This window comes from Ursus arctos, unplaced genomic scaffold, assembly GCF_023065955.2.
Source record: "Ursus arctos isolate Adak ecotype North America unplaced genomic scaffold, UrsArc2.0 scaffold_5, whole genome shotgun sequence".
NCBI lineage: Eukaryota > Metazoa > Chordata > Mammalia > Carnivora > Ursidae > Ursus > Ursus arctos.
This window is the reverse complement of record NW_026623067.1, coordinates 52,358,752-52,382,246: the sequence shown is the minus strand read 5'-3', so window position 1 is coordinate 52,382,246 and position 23,495 is coordinate 52,358,752. Positions and strand designations below refer to the sequence as shown.

Sequence of the window (23,495 nt, the reverse complement as noted above, 5' to 3'; positions counted from 1 at the left end):
GTTTCACTGTTAATGTGTTAGTGTATATTTGTATTTGAATGTGTATATGAGGACAAAACATAATATTGAGTGGCAAAAACTAGTTGCAAAATGATAGGTAAGTATAATTGAGTCTGTGTTATGAAATAATCCAATATGCTGTTTTGGAAAGATAAATACCAACTGCAGTATACCAGCTTCTGAAGACAGAATAGAATGGGATTAGGACAGTGTTCCAAGGACTGGTGCAAGATCCCCGTGTGTGTGTGTGTGTGCGTGCGTGCACTTGCACTCACGCAACATGCCTGCAAACATTTACCTTAAAAAAAACTAAGTGAATATGACAAAATGTTAACGTGGGTGATGGAGACTTGGATATATATTGGTTATATAATTTCCTGTACTTTTGTGTTATTTGTACTACATGATTTTTGAAAAAGCTGTATCATGCTATAATAGGTAACTATTACAGTTTTATTATAGGGAGAGTCTTTAGGGGGTGAATGATATCAGAATGAAATTTTTTTTTCAGAATGAAATTTTTATTTAAGTGTTCTTTAGAAGAGCACAATCAGGGACCCCCTGGGTGGCACAGTCGGTTGAGCTTCTGACTCTTAGTTTTGGCTCAGGTCATGATCTCAGGATCCTGAGATTGAGCCCCGAGTCAGGCTCAGGGAGGAGTCTGCTGGAGTTTCTCTCTCCCTCTCCCTCTGCCCCTCCCTATGCTTGCTCTCTCTCTCTCTCTCTCTCAAGTGAATAAATCTTTTTTTTAAAAAGCACAATTAGGGGCGCCTGGGTAGCGCAGTCGTTAAAGCGTCTGCCTTCGGCTCAGGGCGTGATCCTGGCGTTCTGGGATCGCGTCCCACATCGGGCTCCTCTGCTGGGAGCCTGCTTCTTCCTCTTCCAATCCCCCTGCTGTGTTCCCTCTCTCGCTGGCTGTCTCTCTGTCACATAAATAAATAAAATCTTTAAAAAAAAAAAAAAAAGCACAATCAGTTATATTATTATGATACCTTTAATTAGATGAAAGCTATGCAGTTGCTATGTAATTAAGTACATAGAAAGAGAAAATACATGAACTATGATGTAGCCAAAAATGCTTATTAAATTAGAAGCCCTGATGAATAAAGGAAAAAGTTCTCTCTTGAGTGGTGCATTCAGGGAAAGCAAACTATCACCCACTGAATAATTGAAGTTTAAACATGACATTATTAAAATTGTAACTTGTTTCTTAACCATGAGGCAATAAACTAAAAATACATAATGTATATATTATTTTGTCATTCACATTTTTGTTTATTTGTTTGTTTTACTTAGCTGGTCACCTGACATTTGAATGCCGCAATTTTCTCCGAGTGGACCCCAAAAGGGATATAGTTTTGGATGTGAGCAGCACAAGCAGTGAAGAGAGTGATGAAGAGAATGAAGAACTGAATAAATTGCAGGCATTACAAGAAAAAAGTAAGTAATGCTTTTCTTTCCCTCCATCCTTTAAAAATGTTTCTAAATGTTCTGGTTATGATTATGTCATGTTTATCTGTTGTTCTATTATACTTATCATTTAGATAGCTTGTGTATTTTATGTAAGAGGTACTGCCTAGATAAAGAAATAGGCTTTGAATATTCGAGGTACTTTGCCCAAAATCAAACAGCTGATCAGTGTTAGAATCAGGAGGCAAGTCTATTTCTGATTCCACAGCGCAGATTTTGTTGTTGTTGTTTTTCCATCACACTAACATGTGTCACAAAGTACAGAGTCTGATTTAAGACTTGGTTTCTAGACCTCTTTGGCCATTTTGTAGCATGTGACTTTCAGCAAGTCATTTAACCATTGTGAACTTTAATTTCCTTGTGGGATATCACAGAGAATTGGTTTGTCAAGTGACATTCATTCAAATCAGAGATGTTAACCACTAGCCAGGTTTACTAATAATTTCAAGTATATGCGTGATCATGACGCATGGGGAAAGCTGCAAGAGTTCTAGGACCACCAGTATAGCTCCCCGGGTATTTTCTTTCTCCTTCAGAACCCACTCTGACCAAGATTTACATGAGGTTTCTTCATTACTTACCCCAAATTTAATCATGAAATATCTCAATTCTATATCCATATAGTTACATTTTCCAGGGAGCCATGCCTCATAAATCCATAAATCCCAGGGTTATGTACCATAAACAGTCTTAGATAAATGAGCTACATCCTACTGTAATCAGTCTATAAATAAGGATTCTCTTTCCAACAACTTGATCATGGACCTCTAGCTTTCAGAACTGTGAGAAAGTAAATTTGTGTTAATTAAGTACAACACCTCCCTGCTCCCCACCCCATTCTCTAGTTAGCAAATACCATTGATTTGTTTCTAGGAGTTCTGTCATTAGCATGTTTAACGAAAGATTTGACTAAGTTACCTTTTTTCTCTCCTCCTCTCTCCTCAAAGAAAGAGAAGCTTACCTACCGTTTAACCATTTCTTTACCATCTTGTATATAAAATGGCCTGTCCTTGCAGTGGGGTTTTTAGGGATAAAATATAATGCTGTATGTGAAAATACTTTGTAAACTTCAAAATGCCAGATGGTAGATGTCACACAATGAAAATACAACTTATTTGAATATGGGTTTAGGCATGCAATGAGAAAGATATAAAAAAGTTAAAATCTTATTTTAGCTCATCAGAGAATAAACCATATACACTTTAAAACTTTTTAAGCTTTCCATATTACATCTGATGAAGGTAAATGAAGTCAAATGCCAGTGTAGTAGGACAAGCTGAGAAAGCAAGAGGAAGAGAGTCCTAAAAAGGGCAAACAAGACTTACATTACATACGAGTATATACAACTTCAGATACAAGATAGCGGCTTGGGTGTACACACTTGATTTTATTACCTACTGAAACACCACTGAAATGATAGTGGAAGAATTCTTTAAAAAAAAAACCATAAACACACAAAGACAAAGAAAATGAGATAGGAAGCAATAGTAACAAAATTTTAAAAAGCAGATGGGTTTAGGGATAATGAACTGCACACTTGAGAAAGCTCAGTCCTTTAATAGTAGGAAATCTGAGGAGTAACCTGATAGTATATACTTTAAAACTCCCTGAAATCTTGGTAGTGAGTATCCTTAGGTACTTCTTTGAGGGCGTCTGTGAAGCTGAAAACAGAGGGATTAGTTAAAAATCTGAAGTAATCCCCTTCAGTTCTCTTTGCCTACTCTGTGATGGCTTCCCTCCATCACCGCAGCAGGCTACTACAGGTCTGTTTTCTAGACAGGGTACAACAAAGTGTCTTTAAGTTGGGACATACCAAACATGGATACAAACAGTAAGTTAAAGTACAGATAGAGAATGGCAAGAACCTTGCAGACATCTTCACCTATTTGGTTCCCAGACATATATCACTCAGGCAGAAGATTTGAAGATTCATCTCTGGGAGATCTGACTGTCGAAGGTAGGAAGGTAGGAAGGTAGGAAGGTAGGAAGGTAGGAAGGTAGGAGGGAGGGAGGGAGGAAGGAAGGAAGGAAGGAAGGAAGGAAGGAAGGAAGGAAGGAAGATACTGACCTCAAGCATTCTTCAAGAACATGACATAGCCACATTACCAGCAGAGTTAAGATTTAGAAGTTTCATTTGCTCAAAGCTTGGTGTGAGCTTTTCAGACAATCAGGGAGCACTAAATTTCTGAGGAAAGACTCTCGTATGAAATATAGATACCAAAACCAACCAACCAACAAAACAACTTGAAGGACACAGAGTCTGTGCAGGGAGAAGTAAACAGAAATCATTAATACCAAGTTTTATAGAAAGATACACTACAGCACCCATGAAACAAGAATAAGATACTATAAAAAGGACAAAACAACAAAAGAACTTTTGGAAATTAAAAAAAGCAGACAGTAAAAACTTGATAGAGATGGAAGCTAAAGTTAAATCTAACAAGCAAAACAAGAGAAAGAAAAAAAAAAGATAAGACAATCAATAGTAGGAAATACTTCATTCAGATGAGCCCTAGAAGGAGAAAACAGAAGTAACTTCCAAAAGCTGAAGGACATTAGTTTCCAGATGAACGGGTTCAACAAGTACTAAGCACAGTGTTAGACCAACACAAAGGCACATTATTACACAACTTTGTGTCCTAGGAAACAAGGAGACTCCTAGTCCTATACTGTTTACAGCGTGGTGTTCTCCTACCTTAGAGTTTACCCAGTCTATTGGTTCTTCGCCTTTTTTCCCCCACCGCATCGATCTTGAAGGATAAAGTACACTCTCATGATGAATAGTGGTTTAGTCTATACATGATTTTTCAGTCAGAAAACCTGGGACAGGGGCGCCTGGGTGGCACAGCGGTTGGGCGTCTGCCTTTGGCTCAGGGCGTGATCCCGGCGTTGTGGGATCAAGCCCCACATCGGGCTCCTCCACTGTGAGCCTGCTTCTTCCTCTCCCACTCCCCCTGCTTGTGTTCCCTCTCTCGTTGGCTGTCTCTATCTCTGTTGAATAAATAAATAAAATCTTTAAAAAAGAAAGAGAGAAGGAGAGAAGGAGAGAGAGAGAAAGAGAGAGAGAGAAAAGAGAGAAAAGAAAGAAAGAAAACAAACCTGGGACAAATCTTACCCTGGCAAGAAAGGGAGGAAGTTAACATACCATAATCACCAGGATAGGGAGTAGTTGGTAAAACTTCCTTGTTAGAATCAGCTTTCCCTTAACCTCACATTGAGAATGACTGACTCAATACAGTGCTTTTTTTTTCCCCCTTAAAAAGATACACTTCCCTACGGTCATTTAAAGGCTCATAACTTGTTTCCAAGTCTCATGGCTCCTACTCAGGGAAGTGCTTATTTCAGTATATCATTCAGATTACAAAAAGTATTATAAAAGGGGTCCATATTTATTTCATAGTCATCTAGTGGAAGCCCAGGGACCCCTACTCAAATAAACAATAAACTGGTTCCCAAATACAGGGAGGAAAGGAGTACAGAGGTTGTGGTTCTTAGTTCCACTGATAACTTTCTGATACTGCTGAGCATCTCTGATGGCGTGAGGATAAAACACGGACTTGCTGAGTGTGAATTCTCATGCCGCAGCCGTTAGTGGTACTGAGGGTTCCTGGAGTCCTTCTTTGGTTCTTAGAGGTGGGGAGCTCTTGTATCAACTCTCTTGAGTAAGTTAGGGGTTTGAATGGTTTAGGGGGATTTTTTTTAATGACAATAAAAATAGTGAGCCAGGAGAAAGCAAAGAATTTTTAGTGTACTTATGTTAATTAGTTGTTCTGCTTTTATGAAATAGAGACATGAAAGGGAAGAGAGCTAAATGTCACCAAGTAAAGTCAAAATTTATTTTTGTGTAAGTTATATTCTTTCTTCTGTTTACATTTTTTTCTACTATATTGTATATTTTTCAATGTATTTAATATACTTAAGGAACTAAAAAAATAATCTTTCATTTAAAACAAACAAAAGTCTAAATGACAAATACATCAGTTTTTGACACAAATAAGAAAATGCGAGAGTAGCACTTGACATGGATGGGAACAAGCATTGTTGTCTTATGTATAGTACAACAACCTGCAACCCATGCAGCCTTATAAAATTGTGTTTACAAGTGCTGTGAACAGGGAAAGATTGAATAATCCACATATAACGAGGATTATACGATCTTACTGACTCACTGTGTGTGTTTGTGTGTGAACATGCTTATTGTTGAGTGACACTACAATGCTTTAGGAAGCTTGTTAAGGTTTTAAAGTGTGTTTTGAACTTGCTGAAGAAACTTGGCTTTGGATTTGTACATGATAGTAGCAAGTATCTGAAGTCCTAGTTATGTTATAGTATGTAGAAAGCCAAGGTAAAAGGATTTCACCGCTTACAAAGGACCCAAGAAATTCAAGACTATGGGGTTTTTTTCCTCATTCTATTTTATGTAGTGTTATTTAATATTAATCAACTATTTCCCTGTAATCAGGAGGTAGTCTTCTTGTCATATCTCATCCCTTAATATTTTATGATATTGTTTTAGTTTAGTCCAGAAAAGAAGTGTTGTATTTTGGCGTTTTGGGGGTTTGGGCTTAGTTTGATGTTTTGGTTTGGTTTTGTTTGTTTAAGAAAGTTTTATGTTAAATTCATACTTGATATTATTTAAAGATGGTTGATACTGAATGCTGCCCAGGAGAAAATGCCAAAATCAGGTATTTGCATGTTAGTATAATTGTGTCTCTTGTTCCCTTTTAGTAACTGCTAGAATCAGATTCAAGCAAATGATTTAAAATGGTGGTTTCAAGCTTCATAAAGATACGGCTTAAATGAGTCCATAGCATAATGGGAATAAAACCTGTATTTCGCTCAAAATGTACTTTTCATAAGAAAGCTACAAAAGGTATTTGCTAAGTAGTTGATTAGAAGTCGCCGAAGTGAATGGAAATTGAGATGAATGGATCTAGGTTTGAAACTACTTAATCGGGTATTTAAAAGCAACTGGAGTAGCTACAAACCTGGTGGCATACACAACAAAGATCTAGTGGCTGAGTCTGCTGGTTCTTTCATGTTATCCCAAAGTGGTCTCTAAGACACTGGATCATATCCTCTGACTCCTGTATGCTACACAAGAGATCACCACTCTTGCTGAACACTAGAAAAGGTAAGTAGTAAAGTACATAGGGGTTTTTTGCCTTCAATTTTGTACTCCAAAGGTTGATTGTATCATTTTCCAAGAAAATACTGTTTTGAAAAAACTCAGATTCTTTTCCTTATGCCTATAATGTTTCAATATCCTGTCTCAGAAGGCACTTAAATAAATAGAGGTGAAATCATTTTAAGAGTGGTAGCATAGAAACACTGAACTGTCTAAATCAAACTTTTGTCTTCAGTGCTTGAATTCTTATATACTATTGTTGTCAATACTGCCAGGAAAAAAGATTTCTTGAATTCTAGAATTATTTTGTTTTTATTAGAACTAATTTTTCTGTGTAACCTAGTCACTGGACTCCTTATCCATCATTCCTAAGTGGAAGTGGTTATTTTTCCCCATAGCTACTTATTTGCTTGGTTGCTTATAACTTTGCAGAGGGGCATGTTTGCAGTAGTCATTCTGAACTTAGAGATACAAAAAAAATCTCAAGAGAAAGCTAACGTGACTATTTTAATGTCCGGTCAAGTCAATTTCAAAACAAAGAATATAACTAGGGATGAAGACGGTTTCTTTGTAATGATAAAAGTGTTAGTGCAGAGGACATATAAATACTAAGTGGTTATGCACCTAATAACAAATTCAAACTATATGAAACAAACTGCTAGAACTACCAGGGAAAATCCTTGTGGATAAATAAATCCACAATTATAGTTGGAGATTTCAGCATTCCTCTCTCAGTAATTGATGGAGCAGTCAGACTGTAAATCAGAAAGAATATATAAGACTTGGATAGCACTGTCAACCAACTTGACCTATTCAATACAGAACACATGACCCAACAACAGCAGAATATACATTTGTTTTCAAGAGCGCATAGAACATTTACCTAGATAGACCTTATTGTGTGCTATAAAACAAGTCTTAATACTTTTTAAAGGAATCCCATTATGCAAATTATGTTCTCTAGCCACAAGGGAATTAAGTTAGGAATTTAGTAACACCTTCCTACAAAAGTACCCAATATATAATCTAACATATTTCTAAATAACCCATTGGGTCAAAGAAAAAAGGCAAAAGGAAATTAGTATTTTGAGCTGAATGAGCAAAAACACAACGTAATATTTATGGGATGTTCTTAAAGCAGCACTTAAAGTCAAATTTACAGCACTAAATTCCTGCATTAGAAAAGAAGAAATGTCTCAAATTTATAACTTAACCTGTGCCTTAAACACTAGAAAAAAAAAAGAGTAATGAAACCCAAAGTAAGCAGAAGAAAGAAAATAAAAAAGATCAGAGATGAAATCACTGAAATGGAAAATAGGAAAACAATAGAGGAAATTAGTAAAATCAAAAACTGGTCCTTTGAGAAGATCTATAAAATTGAAAAATTGCTCTCTGAACTGATCAGGTAAAAATCAAAACAAAACAAAACAAAAAACCCCAGTATCAGAAATGAAAGAAATGACAACACTACAAATTATACAGGTATTAAAATAAGAGAATATTGTGAAAAACCTTATGCCAATAAATTGGACAACTTAGATAAAATGGACAATTACTTGAAACATGCAAACTACCAAAACCCTTTGAAGAAGAAATAAACTGAATGGCTTGCATCTATTAAGTTAAATGTTTAGAAAACAACTTTCAACAAAGAAAACTCCATAGCTGAATGGCTTCTCTCTTAATTCTCCCAGATGTTGAAGGAGAAATAATACCATTTCTACATAAAATCTTAAAAATTGAAGAGGAGGGAATATTTTCCAACTCAAAATATAAGATCAGCATTCCCCTGATAACACTACAAGTAAAGACTCCTACAAATACAGGCACAAACAGAATTTTAAGCAATTAAAAGAATTTTAGCAAATCAAGTCCAACAATATGTGAAAAGGATGTTATGACCAAGTGGTGTTTATACCAGTAGTATAAGATTTGTTTCAATTCAAACCCAGCCAGTGTAATTCACCATTTTTAATAGCTCTTTAAAAAAGAATACCTATTTGGTAATCACAATATTTTAAGAAATTATATAAGGAAGTCCACTGTCCGTTTTTGATGAAAATGCTCAGCAAACTAGGAAGAGAACTTTATCGACTATAAAAAACTGGAAGATTACATAATACCTAATGGTGAAAGACTGAATGTGTCCGTACCATAAGAAACAAAGCAAAGATGTCCACTCCTACCACTTTTATTCAACATTGTAGTGGAGAATCCAGCCACACAATAAGACAAGAAAAATCAAAGGCATCCAGATTGGAAAGGAAAGAGTAAAAACTATTTATTGATGACTTGGTCCTCTATATAGAAATCCTGTAGAATCTACCAAAAAAACTTGTAGAAACTAATAACCTAAGAACTAAGTTTAGTAAAGTTGAAGGATACAAGATTGATGAATGGGCACAAAATCAATTTTATTTCTGTATTGTGACAATAAACAATCAAAAACTGAAATTTTAAAAATACCTTTTATGACAGCATTAAAAATGTAAAATACTTAGGGATAAACTGACAGAAAATGTGTAAGCCTGGAACATATAAAACATTGCTGAGGGAAATTAAAGAAATGAATGAATCAAAAGATAGACCATATTCGTGGAAAGAAGATTCAGTCTTTTTAAGATGTCAGTTCTCTCATTGAACACTACACCACAAACTAATGATGTACTATATGTTGGCTAATTGAATTTTTAAAAAAAGTTCTCCCCAGCCTGATTTATAGATTCAAACTAATCACAATCAGAATTCTAGTAGATTATTTTAGAAATTGACAAGCCACTTTTAAAGGTCTTGTGGAAGTGTAAAGAACCTAGAATAGCTAAAATACTTTGAAAAAGAGTAATAAAGTTGGAGGACTAGCACAATCTAATTTCAGGGCTTAGTGTAAAGCTACAAGTAATTAAACCAGTGTGGTATTGATGGAAGGATAGATCAATCCATGGAACAGAACGGACCCATACATTTATGGCCAATTGATTTTTTTAAACTTTTTATTTTCAGAGAATTGTAGATTCACATGCAGCTATAAGCAATAATATAGAGAGTACTTGGTACTCTTTATCCGGTTTCCCTCAGTGGTAACATTTTCCAAAATTGTAGTACAATGTCACAACCAGGATTCTGACATTGTAGAGTCAAGATAAACAATATTTCTGTCACTACAAGGTTCACTCATATTGCCTTTTTTTAAAGCCACACCCACTTCCCTCTTGCCTTTAACTACCTTCTTAATTTCTGGCAACCCAAAATTTGCCATTTCTATAATATAATTTCAAAAATATTTCATAAATGGATTCATATAGTATATAATCTTTTTGTATGAGCTTTTTCCACTAGGTATAATTCTGTGGAGATGCACTCAGGTTGCCGCATATTTCAAGTTTGTTTCTTTTTGTTGTTGAATAGTAAATAATTTAAGTCTATGATCCTTTTTGAGTTAATTTTTGTATAAGTTGAGAAACTTAAGCAAAGTTTTAGTCTGTTGCTTAAAGATAACCAATTGTTCCAGTACTCTTTGTTGGAAAGCTGTCTTTCCTCCATTGAATTGCTCTTGCATTTTTGCCAAGTATCAGCTGGTCATATTTGTGCAGGTTTGTTTCTAAGTTCTGTGTTCTGTTCCATTGATCTGTGTGTCTTTTCTTCCACCACCATCCGCCACACAGTCTTGATTAACATAGCTATATAATAAGTCTTACAATTGAATAGACTGATTCTTCCCACTTTATTCTTATCCAGAGTTGTTTTAACTATTCTCTATTCTTTCCATATAAATTTTAGGATAATGTCTATATCTACCAAGAAATCTTGTTGAGATTTTGATAGGAATTGCATTAAACATATGTATCAATTTAGGGAGAATTGGCATCTTTACTATGTTGAGTCTTCCAGTCCATGAACATGATCTGTCTCTCCATTTATTTAGATCTTTGATTTCTTTACTCAGCATTGTGTCATTTTCAGCATAAAATCCTGTACATGTTTTGTTAGTTTTATATCTATAAATATTTCTTTTTAAAAAATAATTATAAATGGTCTATTCTGAACTTTGTTGTCTTTGTGTTTATTTTATAGAAATGCGATTCCTTTGTGTATGTTTATCTTTATACTTGCTGAACTCACTTATTTCTGAGAGTTTTTTTGTAGGCTCCTTGGGATTTTCTATGTAAACCAGCATATCGCCTGCAAATAGGAATGGTTTTACTTATTTCCTTTTGATTTGTAAATCTTTTGTTTTTTGTTTTTTGCTTTATTGCCATACCTAGAACTTATTGCACTGTGTTGAGAAAGAGTGGTGAGAGGTGACATTCTTACCTGGATTCTAATCCTAGAGGGCAAAAGCATTTATACTTCCACCATTAAGTATAATGTTAGCTCCAAGTTGTATGTAGTTGCTCTTTATCAAGTTGAGAAAGATTCTATTCCAGTTTTTTCTCAGAGTATTTATTATGGAATCATTGTCAGATTTTGCAAAAAGCATTTTGTGCATTAATCAGTATGATATTATGATTTTTCCTTAGCTTGTTAATATGGTAGATCATATTATTGATTTTTGAAAACTGAACCAGCCTTGCATCCCTGAGTCCTGTTTGCTAATATTTTGTTCAGGATTTTTCCTTCTATATTCATGAAACATTTTGGTATATAGTTTTCTTGTTTAGTACTGTTTCAGTCTGATTTTGGTATCAGAGTAACAGTGACACATAGAATATTGAGATTTAATTTTCATCTATTTTTTGGAAAGATTGCATAAGATTTGTATAAAAGTGGTGTTAATTTTTCTTAAATGTTCGGTAGACTTCTTTTTGGAAGTTTTTAAATTACAAATTCAATTTCCTTAATAGCTAAAGGGTTATTGAAAAAATCTATTTCATGTGAGATGAGTTGTGGCCGTTTGTTTTTTGAGAAAGGGGTCCATGTTGTCTAAGTTGCCAGATTTATTTCATTTATCCTTTCGATGTATACAAGGTCTGCACCAATATCCCTTTTTTCATTCCTGACACTGTTAATTTGTGTCTTTTTTTTCTTTCACATTTTGCTAGAGATTTGTCAGGTTTATGATTTAGCTCCTTGTTTTATTCTTTTTCTCTAATTTTTTTTCTGTTTTCAATTTCATTAATTCTTGTGCTTTATTATTTTCTTCCTTCTACTAGATTTGCCTTTATCTAGCTTTCTCCCCCTAGGTTCTTGAGATTCAAGCTTAGGTATTATTAATTTGAGACTTTTCTTCATTTCTCTTGTAAGCATTTAGTCCTATAAATTTTCCTGTCAGCACTGCTTTACTGTGTTACACAAATTTTGATATACTTCACTTTCATTCAGTTCAGTGTGTTTTGTTTTCCTTGAGACTTCTTCTTTGCCCACTGGATTACTTAAAAGTGTTGTTTTGTTTCCAAGTGTTTGGAAATTTTCCTGTTATCTTTCATTTCCTGATTTCTTATTTGAATCCATTATGGACAGAGACTTAACTTCGTATATTTTCAATTCTTTTAAAGTTTGTTAAGATTTGCTTTATGACCCAGGGTATATTCTATCTTGGTCTATGTTCTGTAGGCCTTGGGAAGAAATGTATATTCTACTCTTGTTGGCTGGAGTGTTTTTTAAATATTGTTTAGATTCTGTTGGTTAATGGTGTTGTTGAGTTCTCTATTCTTGCTGACTTTGTGTATAGTATCTATTAACTGATGAGAGAGAGATGTTGCCATCGTAGATTTGTCTGTTTCTCCTTGCAGGTCTATCAGTTTTCGCTTCATGTACTTTTAGCTCTGTTATTTGGTGCATACACATTTCAGAAATGTCTTGTTGGTGAGTCGAAACTTTTATCATTATATTATGCGTCTTACTCTCACTGGTAATTTTCTTTGTTCTGAAGTCTGTTTTATCTGCTATCAATATAGCTACTCTGGCTTTTCTTTGGTATTGTTTGTTTGATGTATCATTTCTATCCTTTTATTTTCAGTGTGTCTATAATTGTATTTGAGGTGGGAGTCTTGTAGACAGTATGGATGGATGGATTGTAGTTTTCAATCCACTCTGCCGATTTCTTTTGATTGGTATTTTTTTACATTGATTATTTATATGTTTGGGCTAATTCTGCCATTTTATTATTTGTTTTCTGTTTATTCTGTTTTTCATTCTTATTTTTCATTCTTGTTGTTTTTTTTTTTCCCCTGCCTTCCTGTGGGTTACTTGAATATCTTTTAGGATTATTTCTAGTGCTTTGATTTAGCTATAGTGTCACTTAAACATTTGTAGAATTGTATTTTGATTTATCTGTAGTGTCTTCGACTATGTCCATAGTGTTTTTAAATTTTTCTATGTTTTTTTTTTAAAGATTTTATTTATTTATTTGACAGAGAGAGAGAGATAGCCAGCGAGAGAGGGAACACAGGCGGGGGAGTGGGAGAGGAACAAGCAAGCTCCCAGAGCAGGAGCCTGATGTGGGGGTCGATCCCAGGACTCTGGGATCACGCCCTGCACCGAAGGCAGACGCTTAACGACTGAGCCACTGAGGTGCCCCTCTATGGTGTTTTGTGTAACAATTTTTGGTGGTTGCTCTAGGTATTATGTATACATGATTAATCACAGTCTACTGGTATTATCATCTTACCAATTCAAGGGAAGAGTAGAAACCATGCCTCCCTTTTTGTCCCTTTATCCTCTCCCCTTTATAATACCGTTGTCCTAAATATGTTCTCTACATACATTTAGAACCATATGAGACAGTGGTATAGTTTTTGCTTCCACCATCAAACATAATTTAGGAACTCAAGAGAAGGGAAGCCTATTGTACTTATGTTTTTGCTTACTATGTTCTTCCTTCTCAATGTTCCAGCGTTGTTTCTTTTATCATTTCCTTTCCATTTAGAGAACTTCCTTTAGCCATTCTTTTAGGGTCTGTCTGCTGGTAACATATTCTTTTACTTTTTCCTTTTCTGAGTATGTCTTGATTTCTCCTTCATTCCTGAAGAATATTTTTACTGGGTGGAGGATTCCAGGTTGACATTTCTTTCAGCACTTAGAAAATGCAGTGCCTGGGGCACCTGGGTGGCACAGCGGTTAAGCATCTGCCTTCGGCTCAGGGCGTGATCCCGGCGTTATGGGATCGAGCCCCATATCAGGCTCTTCTGCTATGAGCCTGCTTCTTCCTCTCCCACTCCCCCTGCTTGTGTTCCCTCTCTCGCTGGCTGTCTCTATCTCTGTCGAATAAATAAATAGAATCTTTAAAAAAAAAAAAGAAAGAAAATGCAGTGCCACTTACTTCTAGCTTCGATGCTTTCTAATAAGAAATCTGCTTCCATTCTAACTGTTTCACTCACATAAGTAATGTATTATTTTTCTCTGCCTACTTTCAAGATTTTTTTCCATTAGTTTTCAAAGGTTAAATTGTCGTATGTCTTGATATGGATTTCTTTGGGTTTATCCTGTTCGGGATTCACTCAGCATCTTGAGTCTGTAAGTTTATGTTCCTTGCTAAATTTGGAAGTTTTCAGCTATTATTTTTTCAAGTACTTTTTAAGCCCCTCCTTCTTTATACTCTCCTTCCAGGACTCCAAGTGACATAAATATTGTATCTTTTGTTACTGACCCCTAGATTCCCCAGTCTCTTTTCTTTAAATCTGTTTCCTTTCCATTGCTCAAATTGGGTGATTTCTGTTGTTATGCTCTCCCATTCAGTGATATTTTTCTTAAGTGCTCGGCAATCTGCTATTGAGTCCATTCACTGAGTATTTTAATTCCATTTATTGTATTTTTAGTTCTAAAAATTCTATTTTGTTCTTCTTTGTATTTTCAGTTTCTTTGAGGCTTTCACGTATTTTCCTTTGTTTCCAGCATCTCGTTATTGTTCATAGAAACATTTTTATAACAGCTGCTTTAAAATCTTTTTCAGATTATTTTAATATCCCTCTCATTATGGCGTTGTCATATTCATTGTTTCATTTTTCATTCAATTTGAGATCTTCGTGGTTCTTGACTTGTTGAGTTCTTTTCAACTGAAACTTGGGCATTGTTGTATTATGAATCTCTGACTTTTCTTAAACCTCTTTTATCTGATTTTCTCTGGTACCACCGCAGAAGGATGGTAGGAGTTCCAGCTCCCTATTGTGGTATCCCATGGTGAGAGTGGTGTTGTTACCACTGAGTGATGATGAAAGCCCTGACTTTCATTAGATCTCCTCTGACAGCCCTTCATTGTAGATGGGAGGGGGGCCTTATTACTACTGCGTGGCAGCAGAAGTCAGGGCTTCCTACGTGGTCTCTATTGACATTCTTAGTGGAGATCTCTTACTGGCCAGTAGAGATGAAAGTCCTGGCCACCTGCTTAGACTTCTCAGGCTGGGGAATTGAGGTGCCTTATCACAGCTTTACAAGAGCAGAATGCCTAGGTTCCCCACCTAGCCTCTGCTGACATGGGCAGGGCAGGTTCAAGTTTTTTCTGTGGTGTTTGACTTCAGTAGGGCAGTTATTATCTACCAGCTACCTGTCTCTAGGCTGTCCCTGTTTTGGTCCTTTGGCTAAAGAAATAAGGCTTTTGTTGGGGCATTTTTTTCTGTACCTGTTGACATTGCCAGGTTGCCTGCTTCTTCAGCTCCAGGTCTGGGCTATAGGAAGCAAGAATCCAGGGAACTCACTACTGTGTCATTCTGTGGGTTTCAAGATCCTTAGCTGGTCTGTCTTATTTCTACTTTTCAGTTTTTTATGTTTTTTTTTTTTTTTTTTAATGTCTGGTATTTTTAGTTGAGCTTAACTGGGAGAAATAGGAAAAATACACTTACTTCATCTTCCCAGAAGCAGAAGTCTAATTGATTTTTGTTTCTATCCAACTGGTTTTTTACATAGGTGAAATAAGTTGCAAACTATTATGTATGCCATTGTATTTATATACCATATAAAATACCCTATATCCATCTTTCAAAGAGAAAAACTTGGGACTTATATGTAACTATTTTACATAAGTGATTGTATACGCATATTGGGTTATTAAAGAGTAAGCGTAGAAGAAAACACACCAAGTTGCATATTTTAGAAACAGGTTAGAGAATAATATATATCCTTTCCTTCAGGGACACTGATGACATAAATAATAGATCTATTGTTATTGTCCTGGGATCCTAACATCATGATCTTAGAATCCCATGATGCTAAGTTTGTTTGAAAAAGAAAAATTTAAAAACCTGTATTTAAGGGGCACCTGGCTGGCTCAGTCAGTAGAGCATGCAAGATCAACCCTCTTTACCTCAGGGTTGTGAGTTCATGCCCCATGCTGGGCGTGGCATCTACTTAAAAAGAAGGAGAGAAAGAGAGAGAAAAGGAAGGAAAGGAAGGGGAAAAAGGAAGGGAAGGAAGAAAAGAACAATTGTATCTGATTGTATTGTTTTGTTTTTTAAGACCTGAAATGCTACCCACCAAATTGTTGACATTGATTCGTTGTAGGAATTAATACTGGAGTACATGAATTTTTTACTCAATGTACCTAGCAGTGATTGAAATTGTTATAAAAAGCATATAATATTTTTAAAAGCTTCTTAATAAATAAAAATAATTAATGGACCTCAAGGGTATTAAGCTAAGTTAAATAAGACAGAGAAAGACAAACACTGTATGATTTCACTTATATGTGAAATATAAAAAATAAACAAAAAAGCCAAGCTCATAGATTCAGAGAAGAGATTTGTGGTTGTTAGAGGCAGGTGATAAGGGTGGTCAAAAGGTACAAACTTCCAACTATAAAATAAATAAGTCATGGGGATTTAATGTGCAGCATGTTGACTATAGTTAATAGTACTGTATTATATATTTGGAACTTGCTAGGAGAGTAGATCTTAAAAGTGCTCATTACAAGAAAAAAAATTTGGGGTAACTGTGTAACATGGTGATAGATGTTAACTATACTTACAGTGATTATTTTGTAATGTATACAAATATCAAACCATTATGTTGTACGCCTGAAAGTAATATAATATTATTTGTCAGTTATACCTCAATTAAAAAAAAAACTATCAAGAAAGGAGAAATTGTTACAAGAAAAGTGCAATATCCTAACCAATGAAATTCATCAGCCAACAACCAAAATCAAAAAAATGTATACATACCATATCAGTATGTAGATTCATGGTATCCTGATTCTTTCCCCTCAACACACAGGAGTAAATGAAGAAGAAGAGAAGAAAAAAGCAAAAAGCAAAGAGAAAATCAAGTTGAAAAAAAAAAGGAAAAGGTATTTTTTAACATCATTGTTTTTTAAAAGCAGGACTGTGAATCCAGGATGGATTATAAAATTTTATTTTTTGTGTGTTGTCAATTTTTTTCTAAATGGGAATTAGATAATCAGTTGTTTCAGTAAAATAACAAAGTCAGGAATCAAACATAAAGTTGATTCTCAGCCACCTTTTTTTTTTTTTTTGGAGCAAATTAAGGTATAAATAAATAATAGCTACCCTCCCTTCTTCTATGTGTTCTAGAATTTTGAGTTTAAAACATCAGCCAGGCTTTTAATTGGATGATTTCTAAATTCTTTACATATATATTTTATCCTAAAAGTTGAAGCTTAATATTTGTATTCTCAAAATATCATTGCCATGGCTACAAAATTAAGTTAGTAATATGATTTATATACTCACGATGCTGAAAATTCCTTTAGGGCTTTCACAACCCTTGTCAGCCACCTATGAATTTTTAATATTAACTCTTTTAACAACTAACTGGTTAAAGAAGTTGATCAAAAGAAATAAGAAGCAGTTTCTTTTATGAAACTTCATTTATTCTTAAATGAGTGCAGTTTCACTTATACTAGAATAAATGTATACAGACAGACTTTTTTTAAGGCCCTTGACAGTGGTAATGTCTGGCTTGGACCCTACTTCTCTAACAGAGTAGGTTCTGAAAGTCAGGTGTTACTTCATAGAGCATTTAATATGTACATTTTAACACCTCAGCTACTTTATAAATTGCAACAGTTTGTTTTCTCTCAAGTGTTGGGAGTTAAATAATCTTAAGCATGAAAACTAACAGGAAGGTAGAGCTCAGTGTGTTTTATAGTCTGACTCGTGTATTGTTGAATCATTTGTATGAGCACAGCGAGATGGGTTGCTTATAGGAAAAATGAAATTATCTATTTTCTTCCAAATTCTAATATACTTGTTTTATTGTAACAGATTATTTATTCAAGAATGGGGTCTCACAGACCTCAGACAGGGCCTGAAATTACGTGAACTTTTCTGGGCATACTTAGCAGAGATTTTGCCACCTAATGGAATTGTTGTGTGTAAGTCTAACACTGTACCTTAAAAATGAGCATCCAGGACTAAAAAGCCAAAGAAAAATGAACGGGCAAAGAAGCTCTAGTCAGAATCCAAAAGTCAAGCAGGGGCTTTAAAACAGGAAAAGCGTTGACAATAACAGAGTCGAAGAGGGAACGAGAGAATCCATGAGAAAATAAGCCCAGGAAAACAGCCAAAAGTCCAAGTAAAATAGACAAGATGGAGAAAGGAGTACAGCATTACAGAAACAAGGGAAAACTCAGAGTTCCTAAACAGGGTTCGTGTAGCACGCTACAGACCCAGACTTATAGTCTCACACATGTGTTTTTTTTCCTCTGTCAAGTTTTCTTAGTTTGGGCTCTAGCTTCTAGTGGTGAGATAACTCAACTATCTCTTGAGATGTCTTTTTTAGATTTTAAATTGACTCAGTTTCTGTCTTGTCACACATTTAGAGTCTGGGCAGATTGTCGTATACCTGTTTATATGACACCTTAAGAGATGGCTTCTCTGTTTCTTATTACTTTTTTTTTTCTCATAGTAGAGGAAGGAATTCTATAGTTCTTCCCCCCTAATTTTTTTATTAGAGTAATATTAGAAAAATGAAGAATAATGCTAAATCATCCTCATTCATTTATATTCATGTAAACGCATCTTTTTCACATCTAGTGAAAGTGACTTTGGAATGCAAGTGCTCATCTGTATCACTCTGCATCTAGAAGATTCAAGTGTTCTAAATTGAAAAATCAGAAGAATTAACAAAAGTGCCTTTATTTTGCTAATTTTCAGCTTTCACCCATTGATACCGAGGTACAATTACCGCCCTTTTAACATAATTGTGTCTTCTTGTAGCTCTTTTAAGAGACTCCAGTAACAAGTTATTGCATATGGGAATGAATTGTATATATAATAAAGGCTTGGTAAATGACACTTTGCTTACCTTATAAGATTTTGAAGGGTATGACAGGATGAAAAACTGAAAATCACAGAAAAATCATTATAGCCTTACTGAGTTTAAAACTTATTACTAGAGTTGAGCAGAATAGAGTTACTTGTCAGTTTCTGTGGCCAAGGAGAAAACATTCCAAAGTCAGTATATTAAGAGAATACAAATATATAAAGCACATTTTGAGTTTCTTTGTTTATACCCCACCTTGCTCCAGGAATGATTTAAGACGGTTAAAATCTCATTTAAAATTACCTATCAGCCATAAATGCAATTATCAGTCAGTATGTATTATTACCCATAGGTCTTATTCATCCAGTTCCACTGAAGAGGACACTTCAAAGCAAAAGAAACAAAAATATCAGAAGAAAGAAAAGAAAAAAGAAAAAAAGAATAAGTCAAAAAGGGGGAAACATCACAAAAAGGAAAAAAAGAAGAGAAAAAAGGAAAAGCATTCTTCCACCCCTAATCCTTCTGAGATCTCCAAAAAGTAACTGAATCTTCGGCCTAAGCCATTAAATTTTAAAATTTGGTTTTGAAAATTATCTGACCTTCCTTGGAATTTGCTATATATATATAATTATGCTTTGCAATAAATCAGAGCCTTTTCCATATAGACATTTTTTTTCATATATGGGACCATCGTCATCTGGCAATATATTTTTAATGTGCTGACTCTGAAGTATTGAATCAGTCTTATTACTTGGTAGCCATGCCCCAAGTATGGATATTTGTACATGCAAAACACATCATTTTTGGTATTCATGACTCTCTGTCTGACTAGTGTTATTACTTCATAAGTTGATTGTAAATGGCTTTACTACGGTCAACACAGGTAATCTACCTAGCACTTAATGAGTGTTTGCTGAATCAAGTGTGCGCCTTCCAGTGATAAAGTGAGGTAGGGGATAATGCTTTGCTCTTGACTCTGAAAAATTTAATAACTTTATATCCTATGATAATATATAAAGATAGTGAAAATTTTCACTGTTGTTTTTAAATCTCAAACCTTTTTTGGATGTCATAAGAGATGAAGCTGCTTTATTGGTTTTAACTAGGACATTTGAAATGAATGGTGTTGGCAGGAAGATGATGATGAAAATACGTATAAGGAATTTTTACTGTTACATGAAACACAGAGTTTCTAGTACCTGCCTCCTCTGTTATTGTAACAATTACAATTTTTTTCCTTGTTTAAAAAGGCAAGTGTAGTTCAGCCTCATAGAGATGACGCTGTGTTGGGTAGAATTTTTAGGATAGACTCCTGGGTTGTTTTACAAATGTGCCATATTGGCATCTCTTCCAGTGATACCTCAAACACAGAACTTTTTAATTAGGAGGATGACAGCTAAATCATCATTAGAACTGATTTTTATTGTATTCTGTATGTAAATTTTATGAAGCTTGTTTCTATGAGTAATGTGGAAAATTTTTATAACTGTGAACATATATATTTATTTGTCTAAAATAATTTGTAGTTTTGAAGCAGGTTTCACACTGAATTTATGGTTTCAAAAATGACCAGTTTGGGGTGTTTCTCTCTTTTACTTCAGTCATAGACCTTAAGAGCAGTGACAAAAATTTAGGATTAAGAATTTTATTCTGTACTTTTTAAAATATAAGAGCCAGGGAGTTGCATCATGAAAGCCTTTATATAACAATGGAAATTTTATATGGGTAAGCATTTTGAAACATATATTAGTAGATAGAAGTGTTTCTTACATTTTTTATTTCACTATGATCAGTGTCACTTCCTTTGCTTAGTGTTTAGATAGCCCTGACGCCCAGTGAGTTAAACACTTACCTTTGTAGCAGCCTCAAACATCACCCAGTTATCATGGCTCGGCACCAAAGACTGCGCGTACCTCACTGTGGTGCAGTTAGAAATGTTCAAGTTGCTCGCCTGCAGACATGGCTACAGGTGAAATCGTTTTGGTGAAATCAGGTAAGTCCACGTAACCTCACGAGCTGGACAGGCGTACTGATTCTTTCCTCATGCAGCTCCCCCCTCTGGCATGACCTCAGTCAGACTGGGGGAGCTTGCTGACTCCTCATACCTGTGCTTACCATGTTCCCATTCTAGGGAAGCTACACCCACATCCCTGTTCTGGCGTCATAGCTGAGGAAGCGTTCACACATTTAGTCAGATGGCCTCCTCAAATAGAAGCCCCCCCCCCTTTTTTTTAAATAGTTCTGTCAGCTGTTGAAGAGAAACAGAGTTATTAGGTTTTTAAGGGTTTGTTTGGCCTTTGCTGTATTTTATGTATTTTTTAAACTGCATTTTATGAAAATACAGTTCTTTAGTTACCATGATGAAAAAAAATAAAAAGATCTTTTAAAAATGATTGAGAAACGCTACATGCACAAGGATGACCTCATCCTGTTGAGTGTGTAACATGGTTAAAAATGCTAATAATTGTAGTAAAACAAAGTTAATTCAGGTATTGATGAGTTTTATTTGTTAATTGTAGAGACTATAAATTGGCTCATTAGATTTGTTTTCTGAATGGGGACGCAATTAATAATGGTCCAGACGAGTTATATAAAATTCAGCACTCATTAACTAATACAGTGTGCAAATTAAAAAATTTTAATGCTCAGTAATTTTTTCCAGCAGTTAATATTCTTGGAATTATTCTTAAGTCAATTCCCCATAGTATGAGAATAGTTTATGAAGTCTCTCATCTGAATAAAATTCATTTCTTTTCACTAGTTTTCTTTTAAAGTGATCTTGTTGTTGGGATTGGATATAGATCTCACTAATAAATTTTAGAAGGTTAGTGAAATTTTCCCTGAGGCAGTATGTAGCAGAAAGAAAACTGAATTTTACAGTAAAAATCCAAAAAGTTCTGGCCTTTCTAACCACCTGTGTGACTTCCAACTAAATCATTTCACTTCTCTGGGCCTTGGTGTCTTTCATCTATAACATATTGTACCCAGTTATCTCTGAGACCTCTTCCCCTCCTTAATGTATATGCTTATCAATATTTTAGTACAATTCAAGTAATGTTATTCATTTTAGATATTACTATAGGTAAGCAGGTAGCATTCTGTAATAGTAAAGGTTGAATTTATTAATATAACTGTTAAACACATTCAACGTCTTTAAGCAGATAATTGATATTGGGTTTACATTCCTACCAACCAATGTGTGTCATTTTCACTAGATGCATATAGAGCTTTGTATCTGTAACCTGATTATCTGAATACTCTGAGGCTCTTGCTTTTAGCTGATGGATCTGCTCCCCACACAGTTCCCTCTCTCTTTTCTCCATTATCGTCTGTTGGCTAAAATCTCTCCAAGGTATCCCTAATTGTTCCCCCTTCATACATATCTGTTTACATCTTTGGTTCTCTGAGGCCAAAACATCAATAAATAAGGAGTAAAAGAATTGATGTGTCTGTATTTACAATTCACACTGTCTAAAATTATATAACCCTAGCTCACCTTCAATTAAACTAGGTTGCAGAGTTATTAATAATGTTGATAAAAATGCCATCGATTCCTTTCTTTGGCAAACATTGATTGAGCACCTGTCATGGCACACGCTCTGCTATGTACCGGGGATACAAAGATTCATAAAGACTCATCTGCTTCCCTGAAGAGGTTCCTAGTTTAGTTGGTGGGAGAAACAGCAGAACACATCACTGTATGATAAGTGCAGTAATTGACCTGAGCATGTGTTTATAGAAACACAGACGGTACTTAGCTTGCCTGGAGGAGTTAGAAGAGGCAGCCTAAAGAAAGTATTGTTTGACTTGGATTTTGATGGAGGAGGAAGGTGGAAGTCCTGGCAGTGACTGATGAGTGGGTGCTGTGAACAGAGACCACAATAGAAACACAACAGAGGTGTGTGTGTGTGTTAAGAATTGTGAGCAATATCCTGAGGCAGGAAGTGGGAGAATTGAGCGGTCTTAAGTTCCACGTTTGGAAGCTTGGACTTGAATCTGTAAGCAATGAGACACCATGAGAGAGTTTTAAGGAAAGAAATGACTTTTATTGGGATTTGGTTTCATCCATTTCAAAATGCAAGTAAACAATTTTTTTTTAAAAGATGAAATTGCTCTCATGAGAAGGCCACATAGAAAATAACTTGAATTTTGTGTCCTATTATTTGTATATTCCCATTATGTCCTCTTCTTCTAGACTCACTTTCCTTTCTAAGATTTGATTATTAACAAAAATTCCAGTGACTTGTCTTTTAAAAACACAGAAAGCTACTATATGCCTTATCAGACCCATCCCCAGAACGACCTGCATTATGTGCATACTTGGAAGTTTGTTTGTGTTGAATTTTTAGATTATTTTTGACTGACTTAAATTCTGTCGTTAGGTTAGTATTTGTTACACCCCAAAAAAAATCATTTAAAATAGTTTTCATTGTGTAGACTTGGCTGTAATTTGATGAGGCTTCTCGCCCTCTTCGTAGTTTGTCTCAATCTGTGAAGCGCAGCTGCTTCAAAGTTACAGAGACACATAGCATTTGGTCCGCTGGTTGAGCCGGGTGGCTGTCCCCCAGGTAACCTGGCTTGGCAGGGACTACAGCTAGTACTAGTGCTGGGATTCCATCTTCCTGGGCCGTTGGCATCCAAGGAGAGTGTGGGTCTTAAGCCACAGGATGGTAATCCCGTTGGGGAAGCCCAGGGTCCACAACCCGTGACGCATGCAGCCAGGCCCAGCCTCCATATCTCCCAC

The 23,495-nt window shown here is 35.3% G+C and overlaps 1 protein-coding gene across 1 annotated transcript in view; it reads left to right on the top strand.

The window, feature by feature from the left end:
* SREK1IP1 (SREK1 interacting protein 1) overlaps positions 1-22,191 on the top strand; it is a 42,967-nt gene extending 20,776 nt beyond the window's left edge. Inside the window, exons 4-6 of the mRNA XM_026498895.4 lie at positions 1,297-1,440; positions 16,742-16,814; positions 19,104-22,191. Of these exons, the coding sequence (XP_026354680.2) occupies positions 1,297-1,440; positions 16,742-16,814; positions 19,104-19,293 (407 nt within the window). The 3' untranslated portion in view covers positions 19,294-22,191. The remainder of the gene's footprint in view (positions 1-1,296; positions 1,441-16,741; positions 16,815-19,103) is intronic.
* Positions 22,192-23,495: the final 1,304 nt, after the last annotated feature.